The 22,386-nt window shown below is 45.5% G+C and overlaps 1 protein-coding gene across 16 annotated transcripts in view; it reads right to left on the bottom strand.

Annotated features, from left to right (window-relative positions):
- The window catches only part of TRAK1 (trafficking kinesin protein 1), a 100,762-nt gene that overhangs the window by 38,182 nt on the left and 40,194 nt on the right, over window positions 1-22,386 (bottom strand). For 13 of the 16 annotated variants that reach the window (XM_061396068.1, XM_061396070.1, XM_061396069.1 and 10 more), the window contains one exon: window positions 1,822-1,898. In XM_061396068.1, the coding sequence (XP_061252052.1) occupies window positions 1,822-1,872 (51 nt within the window). In that variant the 5' untranslated portion in view covers window positions 1,873-1,898. Of the gene's footprint in view, window positions 1-1,821; window positions 1,899-14,872; window positions 15,186-22,386 lie in introns of those variants that run through there. The other 3 variants (XM_061396061.1, XM_061396064.1, XM_061396066.1) reach the window with 3 other exon arrangements.

Genomic DNA, 22,386 nt, shown 5'->3' with positions numbered 1-22,386 from the left:
CTTACAAACTCAGGGCTGGTGGGGGCATGGACTGCCTGTGGCTGGGGGTGTGTGGCAGCTTCAGAGGTCCCCAGTGAGCCCTGCAGTACGACATTCAGAGGCAGGAAGAGACAGAGGGGCCAAATGATGCAGAAGGTCCCAGGTAGGAGAGCAGGAGGAAGGTACCAGGGAAGAGGAAAGAAGAGGATTCAGGAATGGGGTTAAGTGGATGGCCTTGAATGCCACGCCAAGGAGTTCTGAGCGTCGGGTTTGGGGGTGGACCAGGTGATTACAGAGGGTTTGGGAGGGTGGCAGTTGCAGAGAAGAAAGGGAGAAAACTCAAAATCTCATGCCAGGGCTCCAGGAGCCGTGATAGTAGTCTTGGGAAAAAAATAATAAAGGCACAGACACAGGACCACCTTCAGAAGACTAACTGGATATGGGGTGAGGAGTGGATTCAGAAACAGGGCACTGTTGGGGAAAATGGACACAGCAGAAAGGGGCCTGTAAAAAGCATTTTCGAAAGTTGGTGATGTTAGCCGAGCTAGCGTATGAGGCGGCTAATGCCAGCTGCCCAGATGGATGTAACTGGAGAACCACCAAGAGGCCAGTGCCCCTAAAATGCCTCATCAAGGGCCCTGTCACACAGCCAGAAAATCTAATCTCACTTATTTGGGGCTGAGGAATTTGGGACTTTCCTGACATGCAGATGGTCAAGTGGGTCTCAGCTCCTGCCCTGTGTCAGCTCCAGTGGATCTACCAGGGGGTAGCCTTCAGGAGAATGAGAGGCAAGTGGGTAGCTGGGGAGGTGAGCCCTCAGGAATGGGGCATGCGGGTGGATCAGAAGGGTCCTGTCCTCAGAACAGGTAGGAGAAAACTGGGTGTACAGAAGGGAAGAGCACAGGGAAAGAGAGAGACATGAAAAATGGGGTGAAAAGACCCTCCCCAACCCAAGAACAAAACCTCAGGTCCCACACTTCTGCTTTGTCCTGCCACGGACTGAAAATGAGGATTTCTGTGTCCCTTGTATCTTTCTACTCTATTCCTCAAGAAGGGCTAATGAATAGTCACATGACTCATATCATGCTAGATTCTAGAGCACAAACCAGGATCTAAAAGTTAGCACCTCTGCATTTGAGGCCTGATTTTGTGGGGAGAGTGGAAGAAGTTTTAAAGATGGGCATTTATTCAGCAAATACTGAGAACTACCATGTTCTGGCCTGTTCTAGGCATGGGGATACACACAGTATACTCATCTGCTTCTAGAGACCATCAGAGCACCTTAATTTTCAAATGTCAACAGGATGCTGAGAAGAAATTGAGAAAACCATAGTCTCTAGTATGCCTGCAGCTTGTCTGATCCTAAGCAAGTTTCCTAAATTTTTCTTCCCACGCTTGTTTTGGTTATTTCCCTGCTGACACTGCATAGTAACATTCCCTTAACCTAAGTAAAAACATCACACAACAAAACAAAAACGTTACAAAGATATGGATAATGATGTCTTTTTTCTGAAATTTTTATATACATTTAATATATATCATTAGTATATATTTTAAGAGCTTATAAAGCTTCAACTGGGTATTCTATAGCAAGTATTTAAATGTTACCCTATTCCGTTATTAATACATTCCTTTTAAAATCCAAAATATCTTGTACAAAATTACAGTGACTAAAGCCAACATAGCTACCAGCTCAAAAAATAAAAAGCCACTGAATCATACTTTGAGAGGGCTCAATTTCTGACATTCTTCACCAAGAAAAATAGTAATGTCTGCTTTAATCAATATAAATTATAATCAGTCAATTATAAACGACGCTTTGCCTTTCCCCGAATCACTTACCTCCTCAAGAAGCCGAGTTACAGCATCTATGTCATTATATGTTTTAGTCATCTGGCCAACTCGTTCAGCACATAAAACTGCAAGAAATAAAAATGACCATGTCACTACTGATGCTACAAGTCTGCCAGACAACGTCTGGCCAGGTTCAGCCTTACTGGGTTTGATTCCAGAGAAAAGCCCCAAGCTGTGTGGGGTGAGGGGACAGGGGTCTACTAATTACTGCAAAGTCTTGACACTGCATATGTGTGTGTGCATGTGTGCGTGCACATCCGCACGTGCACACTCGGGGGTGTTGCTGAGGGCAAGGCGCTGGAGTGGAAAGGGGTCTGGCTTCATATCCGGTCAGCAAACCGAAGTGGATCAGCAGCACAGAGAGTGATATATAAACCGCCAGAAAGAGCCCTAGGATCTAGACCCCACTTTCTGCACAGACCCAGTGGGTCCTTTCCAAAGCAGTTCTTGGTATTAATTATTAAACAGTCTTAAATTAACTGATAATTTCATAATGGCCCAGCCTCCTCTTCCCCAAATGGCCTAAATTCTAAGTCTCTGCAACTAGTTTCCAAACCATGAAAACCGAGGTGACAGATTTTTTTTTTTAATCCACACACACACAGTCATACACATGGTATTTCATAACATATGCCATTTGCTTAAGAGATCTTAAGAGGCTGCCTCCAGGCCACTTCAGGACTATGTCTTTGTTTCTCCATTGGAGAAAAAGGGTGTGCACTGAAAGAAGGCTTTCATCTCCAGAAAAATCTCAGGGTTGTTTTATTTTAAATCAATGGCAAGGAAATGATTTGTAGTCCAAACACCGTGAGGTAGCGTGGCTTTCATTCTGAGGAGGAAGAAGTGAAAGCAAATGGATTTAGAGCCAGAGCATAAAATTTTTTGACACCAGCCATTTAGGGGCCAAATAATAACTTGTTAGTAATTCCTCATAACTAAGACTCTAACAAACAATTCTTTTAAGAGTAAAAGACTTAGTTCAGCTTTTGCAACAACCCACTTGCAGTCACAGCCCAGGCAAGGCCTTTGGGAATTGAAGTGTATTTCTAACCAAACTCAGTAGCATCACTAATGGCTAATTGCAGCTGGAAAGCAATAGGTCTCTAAATATTTTATAAATGCAAGCAGAGATCATCCTAGTGGGTGACCTCAGAGAAACTGGATCTGTTGGAATGATTTTCTAGTTTAAGGAAGAGACCTAAAATCTGGTTCCAAATCTGAAACCCTCCCAACACAGGCCCTCGGAGCCAGGATGGGGGAGGGTTCTTCTGCCAGCCTCTCCGCCCAGAGCTTTATGGCAGAAACCCTCCGGGCGCTGGCTGGAGGAAAAGCAAGGGAAATGTACAGGGTTGGTGAAAACCAGAATTTAACTTGATGGAGATGGAGTCCAGCTCAAATTGCTCTAAGCAGTTCATCAGCTCGAGGTCACAAGAAACCTTAAGTGCAGAGTTCTAGGGTGCAGACAGGAGTTGGTTTTCATGCTGCACGGCTGTGATGCTCTGCAACAGTGCAGACAAGACCCAGAGGGCATCCAGCCAGCTCCCTCTAGCAGAGTATGGCGAGCCGGGGCATCAACGGGCAAAAGGCCGCTATGCTGAAACCTATGCTGTGCTGACACCAGGGCCAGCTAACGCCCACCCTAGCTCTCTTCAAAGGACCGGGTCCTTGGCTTTCCTGGAAAGAAAGACAACCAGGCTACATTTTAAACTCATCTTGGCTCTATGTTACCCTAACGTAAGAGGATAAGACTCAGAGCAGCTTTTTGCTCTGGGATTGAATTAACTGAAAATTATATTTACATTTTAAAGCTATTTTTTTGAATTGAGATCACTGTAGTTAATTATGTGTAGATAATCATATGCAGATGTAAGAAATAACACAGATTCCATATACCCTTTATCAAAGTTTTACCCGATAGTAACATTTTGTAAAATAATATCACAACCAGAGTACTGACATTGCTATAATCTAGGAATCTTACTAAGATTTCTCCATTTTACCTGAACTTGTGTGTGTGTGTGTGTGCACGCATGCACGTGAGTGTGTGCACCTGCACATGTGAATATTAAGCTTTATATGATTTTATCGCTGGTGTAGGCTCATGTATCCACCACCACAAGGACCTGTTGTATTATTGCCCTTTTATAAAGCTATTTTTTTAAAGATTTAACATGCTCTAACAACTGAACCCAATAAAACCTACACCTGGACCAGGGTTTTTTCCAGCATGAACCAGTCAGGCATATGTCATCACCACGTACATGGTGACAGGAGGCAAGGGGTACAGAACGATGCAGAGCCTTCCAGGAGGCTCTGAGGTCCCTGAGAGCCCAGCCACAGAAGTCAGAGGCAGAAATGAAAAGCTACTATGGAAGCATGTGCGCTGTTATTCCAGTTACGTTTTCAAAAATACATATAATCCCAATGGTGAGGGGGTAAGGGGGTAGATTTATAATAAACAGAAAAAAATAGAATAGCCATTCAGTTCAGTTCAGTCGCTCAGTCATGTCCGACTCTTTGCGACCCCATGAACTGCAGCACGCCAGGCCTCCCTGTCCATCACCAACTCCTGGAGTTCACCCAAACCCATGTTCATCGAGTCGGTGATGCCATCCAGCCATCTCATCCTCTGTCATCCCCTTCTCCTCCTGCCCTCAATCTTTCCCAGCGTCAGGGTCTTTTCCAATGAGTCAGCTCTTCGCATCAGGGGGCCAAAGTATTGGAGTTTCAGCTTCAGCATCAGTCCTTCCAATGAACACCCAGGACCGATCTCCTTTAGGATGGACTGGTTGGATCACTTTGCAGTCCAAGGGACTCTCAAGAGTCTTCTCCAACACCACAGTTCAAAAGCATCAATTCTTCAGCACTCAGCTTTCTTTATAGTCCATACTCTCACATCCATACGTGACTACTGGAAAAACCATAGCCTTGACTAGACGGACTTTTGTTGACAAAGTAATGTCTTTGCTTTTTAATATGCTGTCTAGGTTGGTCATAACGTTCCTTCCAAGGAGTAAGCGTCTTTTAATTTCATGGCTGCAATCACCATCTGCAGTGATTTTGGAGCCCCCAAAAATAAAGTCTGACACTGTTTCCACTGTTTCCCCATCTATTTGCCATGAAGTGATGGGACCAGATGTCATGACCTTAGTTTTCTGAATGTTGAGCTTTAAGCCAACTTTTTCACTCTCCTCTTTCACTTTCATCAAGAGGCTCTTTATTTCTTCTTCACTTTCTGCCATTTGGAGAGAACTGCAAATTTTAATTTTCTTTTTTGTACTTTATTTTTTTGTAATGACCATGCCCTGATGGGAAAAACATTACTTAAAATATTTTCCAGGAAATATTTGACTACAATATACAGTACTCCTTGAGGTAACTTTTAAGAGTAATTCATAATGGCACCATCTTACATTTACCAAGCATGCTAACTACAGCCTGGCCTTGTTCCTAGCCCTCTAGGTGGATTACCTCATTTACTCCTCAGAGCAAAAAATACTACAGGGTAGGCACTGAGGCCTAGAGAGGTTAACTAACTCACCCAATGTCACACAGCTAGCAAATGGTGAATTTCAAAGTAAGAGGAGACTCCTAGCAGAGGCAGCAGCTAACACTTAAGGAGTCCCTGTTATGTCCAGGAATTTAATGTGCTTTTCTTGTTTACCCCTCAGAACAATCTTTCAGGGTAGGCACTATTATGATGAGTATTCTAGGATGAGGAAACTGAGGCTCAGAGAAGTTAAGGACCCGATTCAAGGTCACAGCAAACGAAGCTGCATGTGCTGGGGACTGAGCCAAGGCCAGTCTGGCTCCTGTACCAAATAGGGAGCCATAGAGGATTCCAGGGCATGGCTGAGGTCACACAAATCAACAATGTTTAAGAAGCATAAAGAAAGCAAAAAGTGCCCGTGCTTTAGGTCAGATCTGTGACCCTGGTGCCTCATGAGGCTCAGGTTTTCATAGGAAAATCTACCAAGGCCATGAGGCCCTGGGCAAACCCCGTAATTATGTCTCGGGCTTCCTCTTCCAAGAAATGAGGACTAACAAATGACGCTTTAAACAGTATAAGCAGTCTGCACTTTTCAAGCACCAATTTTCCAGATACTCAATCTACAATAAACCATCTCAAGTTTCTCTCTCCATGAGAACAGTATTTCAAACAGAAGTTCCACTTCTGAACAAGGAAGCTCTACCAAATAAATCTACTTCCCCCCAAAAGGTATTGAAAACAAATGAAAACTTTATGCTCAGTAGGAGCCAGACATAAAAGACCATATATTGTATGACTCCATTCATATTAAGTATCCAGTATAGGCAACTTATAGAGACAGGCAGCAGATCTGTGGTTCCCTGGGATGAGGAGTGGTGGTGCTTTAGTCGATGAGTCATGTCTAACTGTTTGTGACCCCATGGACAGTAGCCAGGCTACAGTCTGTGGTCATGGGATTCTCTAGGCAAGAATACTGGAGTGGGTTGCCATTTTCTTCTCCAGGGGATCTTTCCGACCCAGGGATTAAACCGGGGTCTTCTGCATTACAGGCAAATTTCTTTGCCGACTGAGCCACCAGGGAAATCCAAGATGAGAAGTAGGAAAGGGAATTAATTGTAAATAGACATGAAGGATCTTATGAGGCGGGATGGTAGAGGGCAAGATGTGAACGTTCTAAAACTGAATTATGGTGACTGTTGCCAACTCCGGAAATTTACTAAAAAACACTATAAATTGTTCACTTAAAATGGGTGAATTTTACAGTATGTAAATTATACGTCAATATTTTAAGTTATCATCAAATTATATGCAAACAAGCATCCCTGGGCTACATATGTCACAGCCAGTCATTTCAACAGAATATGACAAACGCATTCTTTCTTGATCTCATGATGGAGCCTTTCTCCAGCCAAAAGAATGTTCTCAAACAGCAAAAGTGTTTAGGAGTAGCAAATCAGTGATTAGAAAATCAGCACTGATAAATGGCACATAAATGAACGAATCCACATGGACTAGACTATTTTCAATTAGATAATTGTTCATAGCATTTGCTTAGATGGCAGAAGTTCATGATACATCCATAATGCCCACTCGTTCTAATTTTCACTTTTATACTTTCCTCAAGTCACAGCCACTTCTTGGAGATTCAGCCATGCCCTTCCCTTGGCTGTTGCCCTTTATTATCTATTTTCAAAATAATTTAGACTTGGCCCAAAAGCCCAAGTGTATTAACTACTAAGACCTATAAGACACACATGCTGCTACTGCTAAGTCGCTTTAGTCGTGTCCGACTCTGTGCGACCCCAAAGACGGCAGCCCACCAGGCTCCCCGATCCCTGGATTCTCCAAGCAAGAACATTGGAGTGGGTTGCCATTGCCTTCTCCACACATGATTTGGCTTTAAAAAAAAAAACGCAAAACCTAACTATTTTCATGCAGCCCTTGATGTGTGTACAGGAATATAGTGAGGTCCACAGTACTACAGTACTTGGTAATAAAAAACAATGCTCATTTGTCCGCAGTTAGAACAAAATGAAAAAAGAACAAATTCCTTGTTATTTCTGTTTAAATGGCTCCATGTCCAAAATGACAGAAGCATAATGAACCTAATTCTTACAAACCTCCTATGTCCCTTCCCACCTATACAAGTCACATGGTGGCCCGACACATAGTTGACGCTCAAAAAAATGGAAGAGTTTGTTTTACTCCCAGACCAGTGTTTGCAAAGAAAGGCTCATTTCTAACCAACCAGAGGGCCCGGAGAGGGATGAAAACATAAAAGCCTGGTGTATATCTCATCACCTCCAGATGAACATGTATCTTAGAAAGAAATCCCCTCCCCACCAGGCTTCCTGCATAAAAAAAGAAGACGTCTGGAAACAGGCCAAGTTCAAGTCCAGTGTGATATGATGAGGCACAAAGCTGCTAAGAAAGAAGCTGCATTAACAGAAAGGCATCAACTAATAAGCAGTTGTGGTTCTAAGCCAGAAGCAAACAGGCAGACTGCTGGCCACGAGTCCTCACAGGTGAAAGGTGCTGGCTGATCACGACAGTTTTAGGGACAGTCTTGGAGATGGCATGGTGGCAAAGGCCAACCCAGAGCCCAGTTCATTGCTAATGGCAGTGTGTTTGGTCATGACCAGCATCTGCATGGTGCTGGGTCTATGCACTGGGAGGTGGGAGCGAGGTGTCACTTGCCAAGAGTAGAGACCTGACAGGGCAGCTCTGGCTACATTTGCCTGCTCATCAGCATCACTATCAGTTGAGATTAGGGTGTGATGATTGTACTGGCTCACTTTCCTTTGCCAGGGTTGTCTGAGAGCAGGGCACCAGAGCAACTTACTGAAGAGACTGGGAAGAAAAAGAAAATTACTATCAAGTATTTACAACTGGCCCACTCCAGTACTCTTGGCTGGAAAATCCCATGGATGGAGGAGTCTGGTAGGCTGCTGTCCCATGGGGTCACTAAGAGTCGGACACAACTGAGCGACTCACTTTCACTTTCACTTTCATGCACTGGAGAAGGAAATAGCAACCCACTCCAGTGTTCTTGCCTGGAGAATCCCAGGGACGGGGAGCCTGGTGGGCTGCCGTCTATGGGATCGCACAGGGTTGGACACGACTGAAGCAACTTAGCAGCAGCAGCAACAGCTACCAGGAGCAGTTTACAAATACTATTTCACTTAAAACCAGTATAACACGGTGACACAGATATGACCTCCATGAGACACTGTGAGGCAGAGAGAGGGGACAAGTGACTTGTCCAAAGTCAGACAGGACATAAGTATGGACTTGAACCCGGTATGTCGGAATTACAATCATCCACCCTGCCCTAGACTGAAACACTCAGAGATGACCTATGGGGCCATTCATCACCAGGGTATTTAATGAAGCCCTTGTTGGTGATAACCAAATGGCTCACTCATGGACTGCTCACCACGTGCCCAGCAGTCTGCTAAAGTGCTGGATGTCTACCACCTCCTTCAATGTCTACATTTATCCTAGGAGGGAAGTGCTACCATAGCCCACATTTTAGACATGAAATTACACAAGGTCACAAAGCTATGAGAGGGTCTGATTCTATTTGACACCCAAATTGGGGCTCTTGGCAATGGCACCCTACTCCAGTACTCTTGCCTACAAAATCCCATGGACGGAGGAGCCTGGTGGGCTGCAGTCCATGGGGTTGCTAAGAGTCGGACACGACTGAGCGACTTCACTTTCACTTTTCACTTTCATGCATTGGAGAAGGAAATGGCAACCCACTCCAGTGTTCTTGCCTGGAGAATCCCAGGGACGGGAGAGCCTGGTAGGCTGCTGTCTATGGGGTCGCAGAGTCAGACACGACTGAAGTGACTTAGCAGCAAGCACAGCTGTATAAACAAAATAAATCCTACCCTTGAGGAATTTAAGCCCTAATTGAGAAGGTAAGACAAATTAGCACAATACAGAGGAATCAGCAGGAAGCGCCAGGCAAGAAAAGCTCTTAGGGAGTTCAGATGGCTAGGGACTGGGGAACAGGTACCACAAAATGCACAGCTTTGCCCATTGCCAGCCCTGGGGTGCTGCTGGTACCTCCACCCTAGAAAGAGCCCTGAGCAAGGGACATGCATGGTGCATCCATGGATACTATCAAACAAACCCAGGCTGAAACCAAGGTGACAGAACCAATGGGCAGAGAGACCTTTGTAACAGAGGTGAGGTCAGTGCTGATAAGCTAGGCCAGCTCCTTTCTCTAATGTGACCCTACAGGGCAGAGTCCTATAAGCCACCCTGTATCAGTACAGACCCCAGAGCCAAGGCCTGATGGCGCTTTCTCTCTGGGGTGGATGTTCCCACCCCACAAGACATCACAACCACCAGCAGGCCACTGCACATCCCCCACACGGCCCAGCCCTCCTCCTCTAGCCCCAGAGATCCCTGGGGCTCTGAGAAATGAGGAATTCCTCTCAGACTGGAGGAATGAGCTCCACTGGTGCTGCTCCTGTGCTTCACCTTGGAATTCTTCACTAAAGAATCTGGACACCTGCCCGAGGCACTCCATCAAGCTCTGGGTTCCCACTGTCTAACAGCATCATTTGCATCTCGGCTTTTTGCAGATGATAATTACTGGGTAGTGCTCAGCCCCTGAAAACTGGCCTGTGTCCAAAAGACTGACTACTGACTGGCAGCAGCCACCTCTGATGAGGGGATGTGCACTCTCTCGGTCTCAGGGCTCAGTAAACCCCAGACCACGCCACATGCTCTTTTCAAACCCTGCCACCCGAAGGCCATCCTGAATATACCTGCCAGGAAATCAGTGACCAATCTGGTAATTGAGTGACAGCCACAGAAGCATCCAGGTGAGAAAACATGACAAAGACCCCTCCTTGAGAAAGCGGGAGGAAACTGCCCCACAACAAACCACAAGGATGTGATGAGAAAACTCCACTGTTCACCAGTGTCTTCCTGGAGCTGGTATCACAGCTCGGGCACAGAGGGGTGTGACCACTGCATCATCGCTCAGCAGCACTGTGACCACCCTGCTCCATCTCAGGGATGGGGGGAAAACAAGAAAGCCCACCTCAGAGAATACCGCTCAGTAAGAAATCACTTGAGATCAAGTCAGTTTCTGCACCACACAAGCCTCCAGGGACCAGAAGGACACAGAACCTAGACATTTTCTCTCCTGAAGACAAAAAGAGCCATGCTGCCTCTGACAGCTGTGTGATCCAAGCAAGCTGCTTCTCCGGGTGCCTCGTGGGTTAGGAAGATAATGTGAGATAATGCAAGGCAAGGGCCCACGGCTCTACTAGCTGAGAGCCAGGTGTGGTGGAGGGCAGACCCCACAGCAGGGTGAGGGCCCTGTTCTGTGCTTACAGTGCTGGGACTCTGGATAACCTATCTGAGTCTCAGTTGCTTTGAATGCAAAATGGAAATAATGCTTATTTCAAAGGCCGCTTTGAAGATGAAATGGGTGACATCAGGAAGTGCCTATCACTCCCACAAGATGACCTGGGGGGACCAACATATGTCTCCTGTATCCTTGGCTGCCAATATTAGTGTTGCTGTTCAGTCACTAAACTGTGTCCAACTTCTTGTGACCCCATGGATTGCAGCATGCCAAGCTTCCCTGAGCTTCTCTACCTCCTGGAGTTTGCTCAAACTCATGTCCATTGAGACAGTGATGCCATCAACCACCTCATCCTCTGTCACCCCTTCTCCTGCCTTCAATCTTTCTCAGCATCAGGGTCTTCTCCAATGGGTTGGCTCCTTGCATCAGGTGGCCAAAGCACTGGAGCTTCAGCTTCAGCATCGGTCCTTCCAATGAATATTCTGCTGCTGCTGCTGCTAAGTCACTTCAGTCGTGTCCGACTCTGTGCGACCCCAGAGATGGCAGCCCACCAGGCTCCCCTGTCCCTGGGATTCTCCAGGCAAGAACACTGGAGTGGGTTGCCATTTCCTTCTCCAATGCATGAAAGTGAAAAAATAAAGTGAAGTCGCTCAGTCATGTCTGACTCCTAGTGACCCCATGGACTGCAGCCCACCAGGCCCCTCCGTCCATGGGATTTTCCAGGCAAGAGTACTGGAGTGGGTTGCCATTGCCTTCTCCGAATGAATATTCAGGGTTGATTTTACTTTAGGATTGACTGGTTTGATCTGTTACACCAAACTGATTTTATCTTTCAGTTTTCAATCAAAAGCGTCTCTTTAGGAACTTTTAACAGTGTAGGAAACCACCTCAGAATCCAGGGAACACAGTTACATCTACATCAAGCACGTATTTTCACTATTCACAGAGACTTCTCTTGCACTTGTGGTAGTGTGACAGGATCAGAAGAAAACAGAGTTGTGCCCAGTGAACTCCTTGTTTCCAGCAAAAGTGGACACAGAAACCAAGCATTCCAAACCAAATCCCTATCTTCCTGATCTACACCACACACTTCTTTCAGGCTGGGAGCAAGTCTCGTGAATTTTATTTTCCAAAGAAAACTGAGCACATTGACAATGAAGTGTGCCTTCCATATCCATGGGCTCTACATATGCAGATTCAACTAACCCCAGATTGAAAATATTCAGAAACAAAGAAAATTCCAAGAAGTTACAAAAAGCATAACTTGAATTTGCCATTGCTGGCAACTATTTGCATAGCATTTACAAAGTATTAGTCATTGTATCAATAAGTAATCTAGAGATTTAATATATACAGAAGGATATGTGTAGGTTCTATGCAAATATTGTGCCATTTTATATGAGGGACTTGAGTATCCATGGGTTTTGGTACCTACAGTGGTCCTGGAACCAATCCCCTGTGGATACCGAGGATCAACTGTATCTTTCTTTTGCAGTTACTGTCTTGAAAATATTATTTTCACCTTCTGGAGAGCTAAAAGTTTTTTTTATTAGAGAAAAGAGGGAAATTGGATGGGAACAAATAAGAGCAGGAAGAGAACTATAACAGACTATCTTAAGAGGGCAAATACAGAGCAGGTCCCCAATCCTCCCCTCCGTCAAATATGATCACAAAGTGGAGACCCTGGCATCTGTGAGACATGGATCAGCACGGGGCAAGGCACACCAGAATCATGCAGAGGGTACGTTACAAGCCAGACTGCTGGGCCCCACCCCAGTATGTCTGATTCAGCAGATCTGGGGCTGGACCCAAGAATGTGCATTTGTAACATGTTCCTGGGTGATACTGATGCTGCCAGATGGGACCCCACCTTGAGAACTGCTAGCACAGTATTTAAGAGCAGTCTCTGTAGGGTCCTAGAGCCAGTTTACATAGGTTGAAATCATCTATGAGCTGTGTTACTTCAGATGAGTTGCTTACATTTCTTCTTATAAACCTATGAAATGGAAAATCACAACAGTCCTTAAACTCCTATGCTTATTTTAAAGATTAAATGCATGAATCTACTTAAAAGTACTTGGAATAGCGCCTGGAACATAGTAAATACATAATAAACAGAGGCTATTATCATCATTATCATCTGGCTGTCAGTTTTTTTTTAAAAGGTTCAAAATATATAGATATATGAAATATATATAAAATATGTGCAATATATTTTTCCTTCTCTTGACAAGGATATATGCTACTTTTCTAGAACGTATTATAACCTTTCATTTAGAACCATATAGCTCAATAATTGATTTGAAAAATCATCTTACTATGGTTTAAGACAGCAACTCATCTCATATTTTAATGTGCACAGGAATCCCCTGAAGGTATTGTTAAAATGTAGATCCTGACTCAGCAGGTCTGCGGTGCTGCCTGAGAGTCTGCATTTCTAACAAGCTCCCAGGTGACATGGGCACCCAGTCCACATGCTGAGTGGCCTGCCTTTAAGTGACACAAGCTGATATAGTGAGGTCTGGGCCAGCCCTGGTTCTGTTAGAACAGATAGATGCCTTTCTCCTGATCACCTCCAGGAACCCAATAAATGCACAGTCCCCATGGAGCTGTCACGCCTCTCTCCTTTCACCTCCATCATCTCCTTCAGGGAAGGACTGGGTGGAGCTTGGGGCTTCAGCACTGCTCCCACCTAGTAGTAGTAGTGAAAGCCGCTCAGTCATGTCTCTTTGCAACCACATGGACTTTACAGTCCATGGAATTCTCTTGGCCAGAATACTGGAGTGGGCAGCCGTTCCCTTCTCCAGGGGATCTTACCAACCCAGGGATCGAACCCAGGTCTCCCACACTGCAGGTGGATTCTTTACCAGCTGAGCCACAAGGGAAACCCCTGCTCCCCACTCCCCTTTGCCAATTAAACACTTTTAACTGTCCTATAATATTTTCAGGGTAGTAACCTCAAAAGACAAACACGTTCAGTATACAGCCAATTATAAACCCTTTAAAGAACAAAAGTTATTTTAAGACATGGAAACAGGCCATCAGAGAGCAGAATTTTGAAAAAAATCTTTTGATTGCTTTTACTCAAAACCTAAAGAACTTCCCACAGTTGCTCTTTAAACTTTCTGTTTTACCCCACCTCCCCACTCCCCTGCAAAATCTCTTTTTCTAGGCTCTGAGTGAAAACCCCAAAAGCCTGACTAAGAAGCTCACACTCAACATTTGGGTGTATCTTTATTTAATACCCTTTCCTCTTCTCAAAAAGCAGCACCTCTTTGATATAGCCTGGTGGTAGGTTCCCAGGTAATTCCAAAGTCAGCTCTTATATTTTTCTATTAGAAATATTTCTCTCTATACATATATTTTAAAAACCCCTATTTCAAATTGGCGATTAATAATTTTTTTAAATAAACAATTTCCTAAAATAAACAAAAACATTTAATAATGACTCAAGTTTCTATTAACCCACCAAAACTCATTCTGTCAAACGAAAACAATGAAAACTCTTAAAACAGAGTGCTGCTGCTGCTGCTGCTGCTGCGTCACTTCAGTCGTGTCCAAGTCTGTGCGACCCCAGAGATGGCAGCCCACCAGGCTCCCCCGTCCCTGGGATTCTCCAGGCAAGAACACTGGAGTGGGTTGCCATTTCCTTCTCCAATGCATGAAAGTGAAAAGTCAAAGTGAAGTCGCTCAGTTGTGTCCGACTCTTTGCGACCCCATGGACTGCAGCCTACCAGGCTCCTCCATCCATGGGATTTTCCAGGCAAGAGTATTGGAGTGGGGTGCTATTGCCTTCTCCGAAAACACAGTGCTAAGATGCCACAAAGAGGGAGGGCACTACTGATATTTACAACAAGTATGAATTTCAAAGATATTAGTTAAGCAACAGAAGCTAGACAAAATAATACACACTGTTGATTCCATTTACATAGTCGAGAACAGGCAAAACAAACCAAAGAGGATACAAGTTAAGACAGTGAGTGGTCTTCCAGGAGGGAGGTGTAAACTAGAAAGAAAAAAGGGGACAAGGGGATGTCCCAGGATGCTGGAAACACAGCTTCTCTCCTGGTGGCTTGACAGTCACCATGTAAGACATGCATACTTGACCTTACACTCCGCTGAGGAAATAAAAGACTGCTGTGAGACCAGTAAAACAGCCAGTTCTATATAGATGGTAACAGGGAAAGGATCAGACTGGAGCAAAGAACAGAATTTACCCTCCTCCAAGAGGTCCAGGGTTTCCTGCTGCTCCAGGGTAGGCTTCCTCTCTTCATTCCGGCAGTCATACTCAAAACATTCTTCTTCTCCCACATCTCTTAGGGACATTGCTGAAGTCACCCCAAAGCCAAAACATCACCCTAAGGAGCTGTCCTTGAGGGAGCTCCTGGCTGCCTTCCCGGAGGAGGCATTGGGGCCGGGGCCCCTGGGGCGTACGCAGGGGCCTGGTGGGGGCCACAGACATGCCCGGGCTCAGCTGAAATGGAGGGTGTGCACAGGGCCACTGGCCCATCGTCATCCAGGTGGACCCGGAAGGGGGTGGCTCCCAGAGCCAGGAGGTGGGGCGGAGGGGGTGAAGCACCTATCAGGAACGGGAAAGCCCCGCCCAGTCCTGGGGCGGGGCTGGACGGAGGTGGGGGGCGGGGTGGCTCTGACAGGTGCTATGGAGTCAGATGGGAGGGGAGTAGGCAGGTGCATGGTGTCAGGCCAGCTATCTGGATCCAGATTCTTCTCCCACTTTTCCTCCCCCAGAAGCAATGAGGAATGGTGACTTCCTGGAAGTTTCACGGAGCGACTGCAAAGGGTAATTTACCTATTATGCCTCAAGCAGATACATACACCTGTCCAAAGTTCGCGCTCTGGCAGAGGAGGTGCCCTGGTGACTGACTGCCCAATACTCTCCGATGAGAGAGCTTCTGTGGGTGTGTCTCAAAAGGGAAACAAATCTTGAGTGTGACAACAGTATGACACAGTGCTGGACAGGGAAGGAAAAGACCACTTGGGTTTCTAGCAAGAGGAAAAGGGTAAATTGCAGGAAACATTACTTGTGTTAAGCCTAATTCATCCCAGTCTTTTTTTGGTAATAATACATTACATTTGCTCTTCTTAAACTGCATTTTATAAATTCCACTCTTACTTAATTTATAAATATATTTTTTCTAATTGCAGGATAAAAAGGGAAAAATCTATAGCCTAAAAGTTTGCAAAGTTGCCTGAAAAAAAGAATCCAGTTTTATTGCGTATCTCATAATCAATTCCTTTGCACTATATGATTTTGCCTGTAACGGTGAAATGGCAGGTCCTTCTATCAAATCCTCTGAAAGATAGCCTGAAGCACTGGTGTCTCAGAGAATCACAGCATATTCTACAATTCCTGGGCTTTAGCCACCTCCCCGCTACACTGTGGCAGTTCTCTCTGCTCCTAAAAGCTTTAGCAGGAGGCCTAAAATACCTCTCTGCCCAGTCACCTCCCCCAGGTAACCAAGAAGGCCTTTAGCAGAGGCAAGATTGTCAGCAAGAATTCTCTGCACAAGTTCAGGAACTTGGTCTTGTCCATCTTTGAATCCTTAAGGCTGCAGATCCTTCTTAGGCAGCTAAAAATGTACTCTACACTGAATCACTACCTCCATAAAAATGAATAGAAGACCATAGACCAGTGCCTATAGACAGAAAATGAAATAGAATAAAGATTTTATTAAAATTAATACCTAAAGACATATGCCTTGACAGGTTACTTTTCTGGAACCTGAAAAGAATTGCTACATTTTACAATGGTAAAAATGTGTTGTTTATAAAAATTTGGGTCAGTAGGAATTCAGTGGCAGGAAGCACAAAATCACATTTGAAAATCTTCATAAGTTTAAATACAATGTTTATAAAGGCATACACTCTGGGAGGGGGGATACTTTCTTTCATCTCATTGACGTTATCAAATTGGGGCTTGTTAATTCAATTCAAATGACAGTGAGTCTTAAGGCCTGGGAAGGGAGGGAGGGAGAAATCTCCACTTTGTACATACTTAATTCGTGAGTATCAGATGGACTATGAGATGTGCAGGTTACTGGGTGGGGCTACAGTATATACGAATGAAAACAAGAGCTGATTTCATATATTTGAAAATACTATTAAGTGATTTTACTCATTACCAGTTGGTTATACTCATCTCTTAACTCAATCCTAGGCTACCCTTAGTAAATGATGTCCAAGTCTCTTTGTATTATGTAATTTAAAAAATATATAGGCAAATTAAAAATACATCTAGGACATGGTGTCATGAACACAAGACCACTCTAGCCTGCCCGTGTCACCCCCGTTCTCTCACTTCCCTCATTCTTCAGGGTACTCCCCACCCCCACCTCAAACCCCTTCCCCTTCCTTTGCCCCACTTCCTCTGCAGGAATGTGAGGGAATTCTCCAACCTCATCCACCTCTGCATTCGCTTCAAGGTTAAAGGCAGAGATGGGCCAAAGTGCATCTTGTCTGAGAGAACAGTTTTTCCAAAAATCAAAACAGAATATGACACTTAAAGGCCAGCAAGAAGGCCTGGCCATCCCTGTGCCAGGTGACAGATGGACCATGGGACATGGACACGGGGTGTGGAGCTGAGGGTGGCCCAGCCCTCCCTTGGGAAGCTGCTCACCCCAGCAGTCAAGCAGCTACACTGTGTGCTGTCCAGCAGTGAGGACCAATGCAGGGGCTCAGAGCAAGCAGGAAGGGAGTGGTTCTGACCCAGGTCCAGGGAAGTTCAAGGCTATGGGAGAGAAGTGTCACTTGCCTCCCAGTGGGCAGAGGGACCTCTTCCTGTGAGGGTCCTCTCCAGCTCTGTTTCACATAACCTCCACGGATGCATCTCCCCAAAGCTCCATCCTCCTCTGTCCAAAGAGTGGTTGCAAGCCACTAGAGCTACCCACTTACATTGAAATCTCAACTGATTAAAATGAAATGAAATCCAAAATTCAGTGACAGTAGCCACATTTCAGACACTCCACAGCCACAAGGGGCTAGTGGCTACCAAACTGGACAGCGCAGAATGCTTCCATCAATACAAAAAGTCCCATGGCACAGGCACACCCAAGGCTGCCCCTCGTCTTTAGACAGGAGCTTGGCACTCCTGGACCTGCATCTCCCGTGTAGCCTGTTCCTGCTACAGCTCCTCCTGCACAGTCAAGAGTCTCCTGCCCCTCTGTGTCCCGTGCACTTTGCTCCACTCTCCATGAGCCTCGCTGTCCTTTTACTTCCCTGACCACACAGAGCAGGTGGCCCATCGCTGAAGGTCACTTCCCCAAGGCCCTTGCTTATGCTATTTAAAAAACAGAGAGAGAAACACAGAGCTCTAAAAACTTGGTCTCTATGCTCCCTCTGGCCCTCTCTCAGCTCTTGAGCCCTTTGCTTCTACATCTAAGGGAGGACATTATCTCTGCTTTACTAAAGTTGCTGATAAAAATGTACAGCTACATCATATATTTACATTTAACTCTTAAAAAAAAAATATCCTCTTAGCAGTCATTCAGAAGAGAGCTATGCCTGGAAAGGGAAAGTCAGTGTCTACCTCCAGGGGTACACTCCACAAGAAACATGAAAAATGGGGCCTGCTTACCTATGTTCAACACAAGCGCAGGAAAGTCAGAAAATCATCTCAAAAGCCTTTTAACAGTTTCTCAGTGAATGCTTAAAATATCTGACAAAACTTCACTCACAAACCAGTCACCCTGACTCTGGGTGACATTTTAGAGGTCACTGCAATCGCGGAACAGCGTATGTGCCACCTAAGTGTAATGCCATGGACTTTCATCATGGATAAGAAGTTGTAAGAACAATCACTGTGTAATCTGCCTGAGTGTTTCCATTTATAAAATCAATATGAACTACCCTCATCTCCCACCCCGACATTCAAATCTATAATGTTGCAAAAAGGGACACAAGGGTGGATGATTATAAAAGAGACTACAGCAAGAAACAGGGTAAAGACACTATACCTTGTTCAACAAACCAGTTACCTTTTCAGAGGAATTTTTAAAAAGAACCTAGTAACTAGTACTGTTTCTGAAAAGATAATATTAAGTACTGGCCTAGCACTTAGCTGATCACAAAGAGCTCTTACTTTATTTTCATGCTTTTACCATCCTATGAGATGGCCCAGGGGGGTTGTCCCCATTTTCCAGGTGGGAGAGTTGGGTTTGCTGGAGGCTTATGGGGTCCCAGGATGTGCCTAACTGCTGGCAAACAGAGACAACAGGCCTCCAATGGAGTCGCTTGTGCTAAGCCCCGGGGGCAGTCAACCAAGACTTAATACCTGACCTAATTGCAGCTTCAGCCTCTCCCAGGAATGAAGTCTTAGCCAGACAGTCTGGAATTTCCTGGTCAGCAGTAATGAGGTAATCGGCCTGAGAGACCCCACTCGTCCCCCAAAGAAAGATGAGATAATCCTTTTTCTTGTCCCTGCTGCCTTCTGTCTACAAAAGCCTTCCATTTCATACAGCTCCTCCAAGTTCTTTCTACTTGCTAGATGGGATGAGGCTCAATTCCTGAATGGTTGAAGAACGCTAGTTTTATCTTCATCAGTTGAGTTTTGTTTTTAAATACCACACAGCCACAGAGAATGCAACACGGGCCTCAAAGGCAGACTCCGGGCCGTGCTTTTCCAGCCATTCTGCCTATTTCTAGAATAATTATGAAAGTGCACTCCGTTTCTTTAACTCAGGGACATACAACCTAAGATTTCACGACAGACAGAAAGAATCATCTTCCAGACCCCTGGGCCCCAGGATGGTCTCCATGGCACTGTTCTCCAAGCATACCTGCTGCAAAGAATCACCTACAGCATGCACTAAAGATTCCGATTTCTCAGGGCCTCTCCTGGTCTGGAGTTAGTCTGGGAATATGCTTTTTAAATAATGGGGTGACTCATGATTTGCCAGGTTTTAGAAGTTCCTGCAATTAAGAGATGGGACACAGTTAATGTGGGTAACCAGGAACCTGTTTGATGCTAGAATTTTAAGCTATAAACGCTGAGTGCACATGTGCAAATTCTGCACAGGCCACTGCTGTACTACTGTGTTGATCATTGGTTATTTCAAACCTCTAAAAATCACTTTAGGGTACTGGGCAATCAACCTCTCCAACTGCTTACTATTCTAAGCTCCTGCACCATGCCCCTGTTATACCCTCTGGAGTCTGAATGTGTTTGGGGGGCTGAGGGGATGAGACAGAGTATTAAGACTTCACAACTAAAACTCATTATGGGGGCAGGATACAGTCGGTAGACTGAATAAACCTCAAAAGAGAACAGCAGCCGTTTCTTAAGTCCACATTTAATAGAGCAGTCCCTAATTGTTCTGCAGTCTATATTTCCACCCTTATGTATTACTTTTTCGGTGCTAACCTTGCAACTTAAGTGCAAGTCAGTAACTATGACATAAATGATGATTTTGCATCTTTTTTAAAACATTTGACTCATCTTTTGTTATTACTATGGAAAGCTCCCTGGAAGTTTCCCACATTAAAGATTCCAATGACAAATAATAAGAGAGACAAAGCAACACTCTGTGTGTCCAACTCCTACCTGGCCTCCTCACCAGGAAGTTCAGAACCAGGAGCTGAAAGGGCTATTCAAAGACTGCTTTGCAGTTCCAAAGCTGCATAAAAACAAAGGCGCACTGCCTCCATTTCCAGACTAACCTGGCGAGGTCAGGAAAGAACTAGTCAGACGTGTATAAACAAGCACCGTCAATATTAGCGTATCCCTGAATTCCCCACTCCCTTTGGGGCTTTCCTAAACCACATTAGTTCTGAGCTTCCATTCCTTTGATTCCCTGTTTTGCTAACTATCTTTAAAATGGGATTATGAAAATGTCAGTTGTCCCAGCAAATTCTGTCCCAGTGGCCTTTTCTACTTCATCCAAATTGGTACGGAGGAGAAAAGCAACTATTTCATTCAGCGTACACTTAGACAGTAACTGCTATCAACATTTATTTACCCTTGGACAGAGGAGCTGCCTCTTTTTCAGTTTTCCTTTTCTTCTGGAAGAAGAGAGATCTGGCTGCCTGGGGCCAAAAGATTCAACCAAGACAGGGCTGGGTAAGAAAATCCTTCTGAGAGACACCCAGACAAGAGCAGGCCTCTTCTCACCCTTCAGATTGAGCACCGCGAGTGACTGCCTTCATTTCCTCAGACAAGGGTGTAAATAAAGCTGGACGGTGTCACAATTAGGGCAAGATAGTAAGAACCCTTCCCCCGTCACTTCCGGGACAGCTCCGGGGGAGCCATGGCCACACCCAACACGTCCCCTGGGAGGTGGAGGTGGCACAGGCCCTCCGCTGTAACCAATGTGCCGTGCTCCAGTGGTCCACACTCTAAAAAGTTATGGAGGGTTCAGTGAGTCACAGATCACCAAGGAAAATTCAAGAGGTCAATGATGGAATCTGAAAAGAAGCACCCCTATAATTGCCGCCTGGAGTTGGGTAATAGGATAGGAACTTGCTTTAAAAATAATATACCCCAAAGAAAACAACTGAGTCATCTTTCCCCCTCACGACCCTGGGAGCTGCCCACCATCATCATCACTCAAGACGTTTACAGATGCACAGGGACGCGACATGGCAATGTCTGTATCTAACGCTCGGGGATGCTGGGGCTCAGCTGGGGAAGTTTCTCAGTGCGTTTAAATACCCACCCACCCCCTCCAACAAAAGCTTTTGGCCTTTCTTCTGTGGCTCACAGTCAAGGCTGAAATTAGCAAATACAGAGATAATTATGCAGTTCTTCGGCTTATTAATGAGGCCAGGTCCCAGCCAGTTACATCATTCAGGTTAATCAAATGTAGTCATGTTAGAGTGATCTGAAACTCCCAATTCAATTAAAAAGCAGTTACTTTACCTATTACTGGCTCGTGTGGGCTGAGAACATTATGATCACCAGGGAATGGACCCTTCAAGTATACAGATATTGGGTCCTCTTGTGTGTGTGTTTATGTAAAGGCATGTGATAGAGGGCCACTTTAAAGAAGAATTAAAGACGACAGGTTAACTGTGTCATATACAATTTGATGCCAACCCCACAGGCGCCCGAGGCCCCTCCCCTGTGGCCTGAGAATGCACCTGAGTGCCATTTCCTGGTGTCTGGAAATCTCCCGAGGCTGCTCCAGCCACAGAAACTCTGCCTAGTCTCCTCTGGAATGAACCACACCCTCTCTGCCCAAACACGAAGGATTCAGACTCTTCCAGCCCCTCCCAACATCTCCCACCCCCATCTCTGTGGGATCCCGCAAGATAACTCGTTTGACTTGACTGCCAGGTGGGAAGCTGCTTCTGCCTTTTTTTCCAGCCTCCCCTGGGCTCCCAGGTCTGGGCCCAGGAAAGCTGGATTCTCCAAGGCCAGAGGACCACTTCCTGAAGACACTAGTCCCTGGACCATAGATGATGACATCTCCACTTGCACACACACACATGCACACACACACACGCATCACCCCAGAGAGAATTCAATCCCACTTAAGTGCAATGCTCACAAGCCCAGCACGCCAACACCATCTCCAGACTGCCAAGGAGCCTCCCCCCATCACGAGCCCTGCCCACCTGCTGTCCCCCTTCACCACGCCTTCGAAACGGTCAGAGCCATGCGGTGCCACTCCCGTGCCCCTCCCTCCTCCTGTCTGCCCAGGAAGGTTCCAGGACACCCCCTCCCCCGAAGGGACAATGGCCCTACACATCCCCGCTCTGTTTTGCAGGAGCCATA

The sequence above is a fragment of the Bos javanicus genome, chromosome 22, assembly GCF_032452875.1.
Source record: "Bos javanicus breed banteng chromosome 22, ARS-OSU_banteng_1.0, whole genome shotgun sequence".
NCBI lineage: Eukaryota > Metazoa > Chordata > Mammalia > Artiodactyla > Bovidae > Bos > Bos javanicus.
The sequence above is the reverse complement of the archived record's forward strand: the minus strand, read 5'-3'. Positions and strand labels throughout refer to the sequence as shown.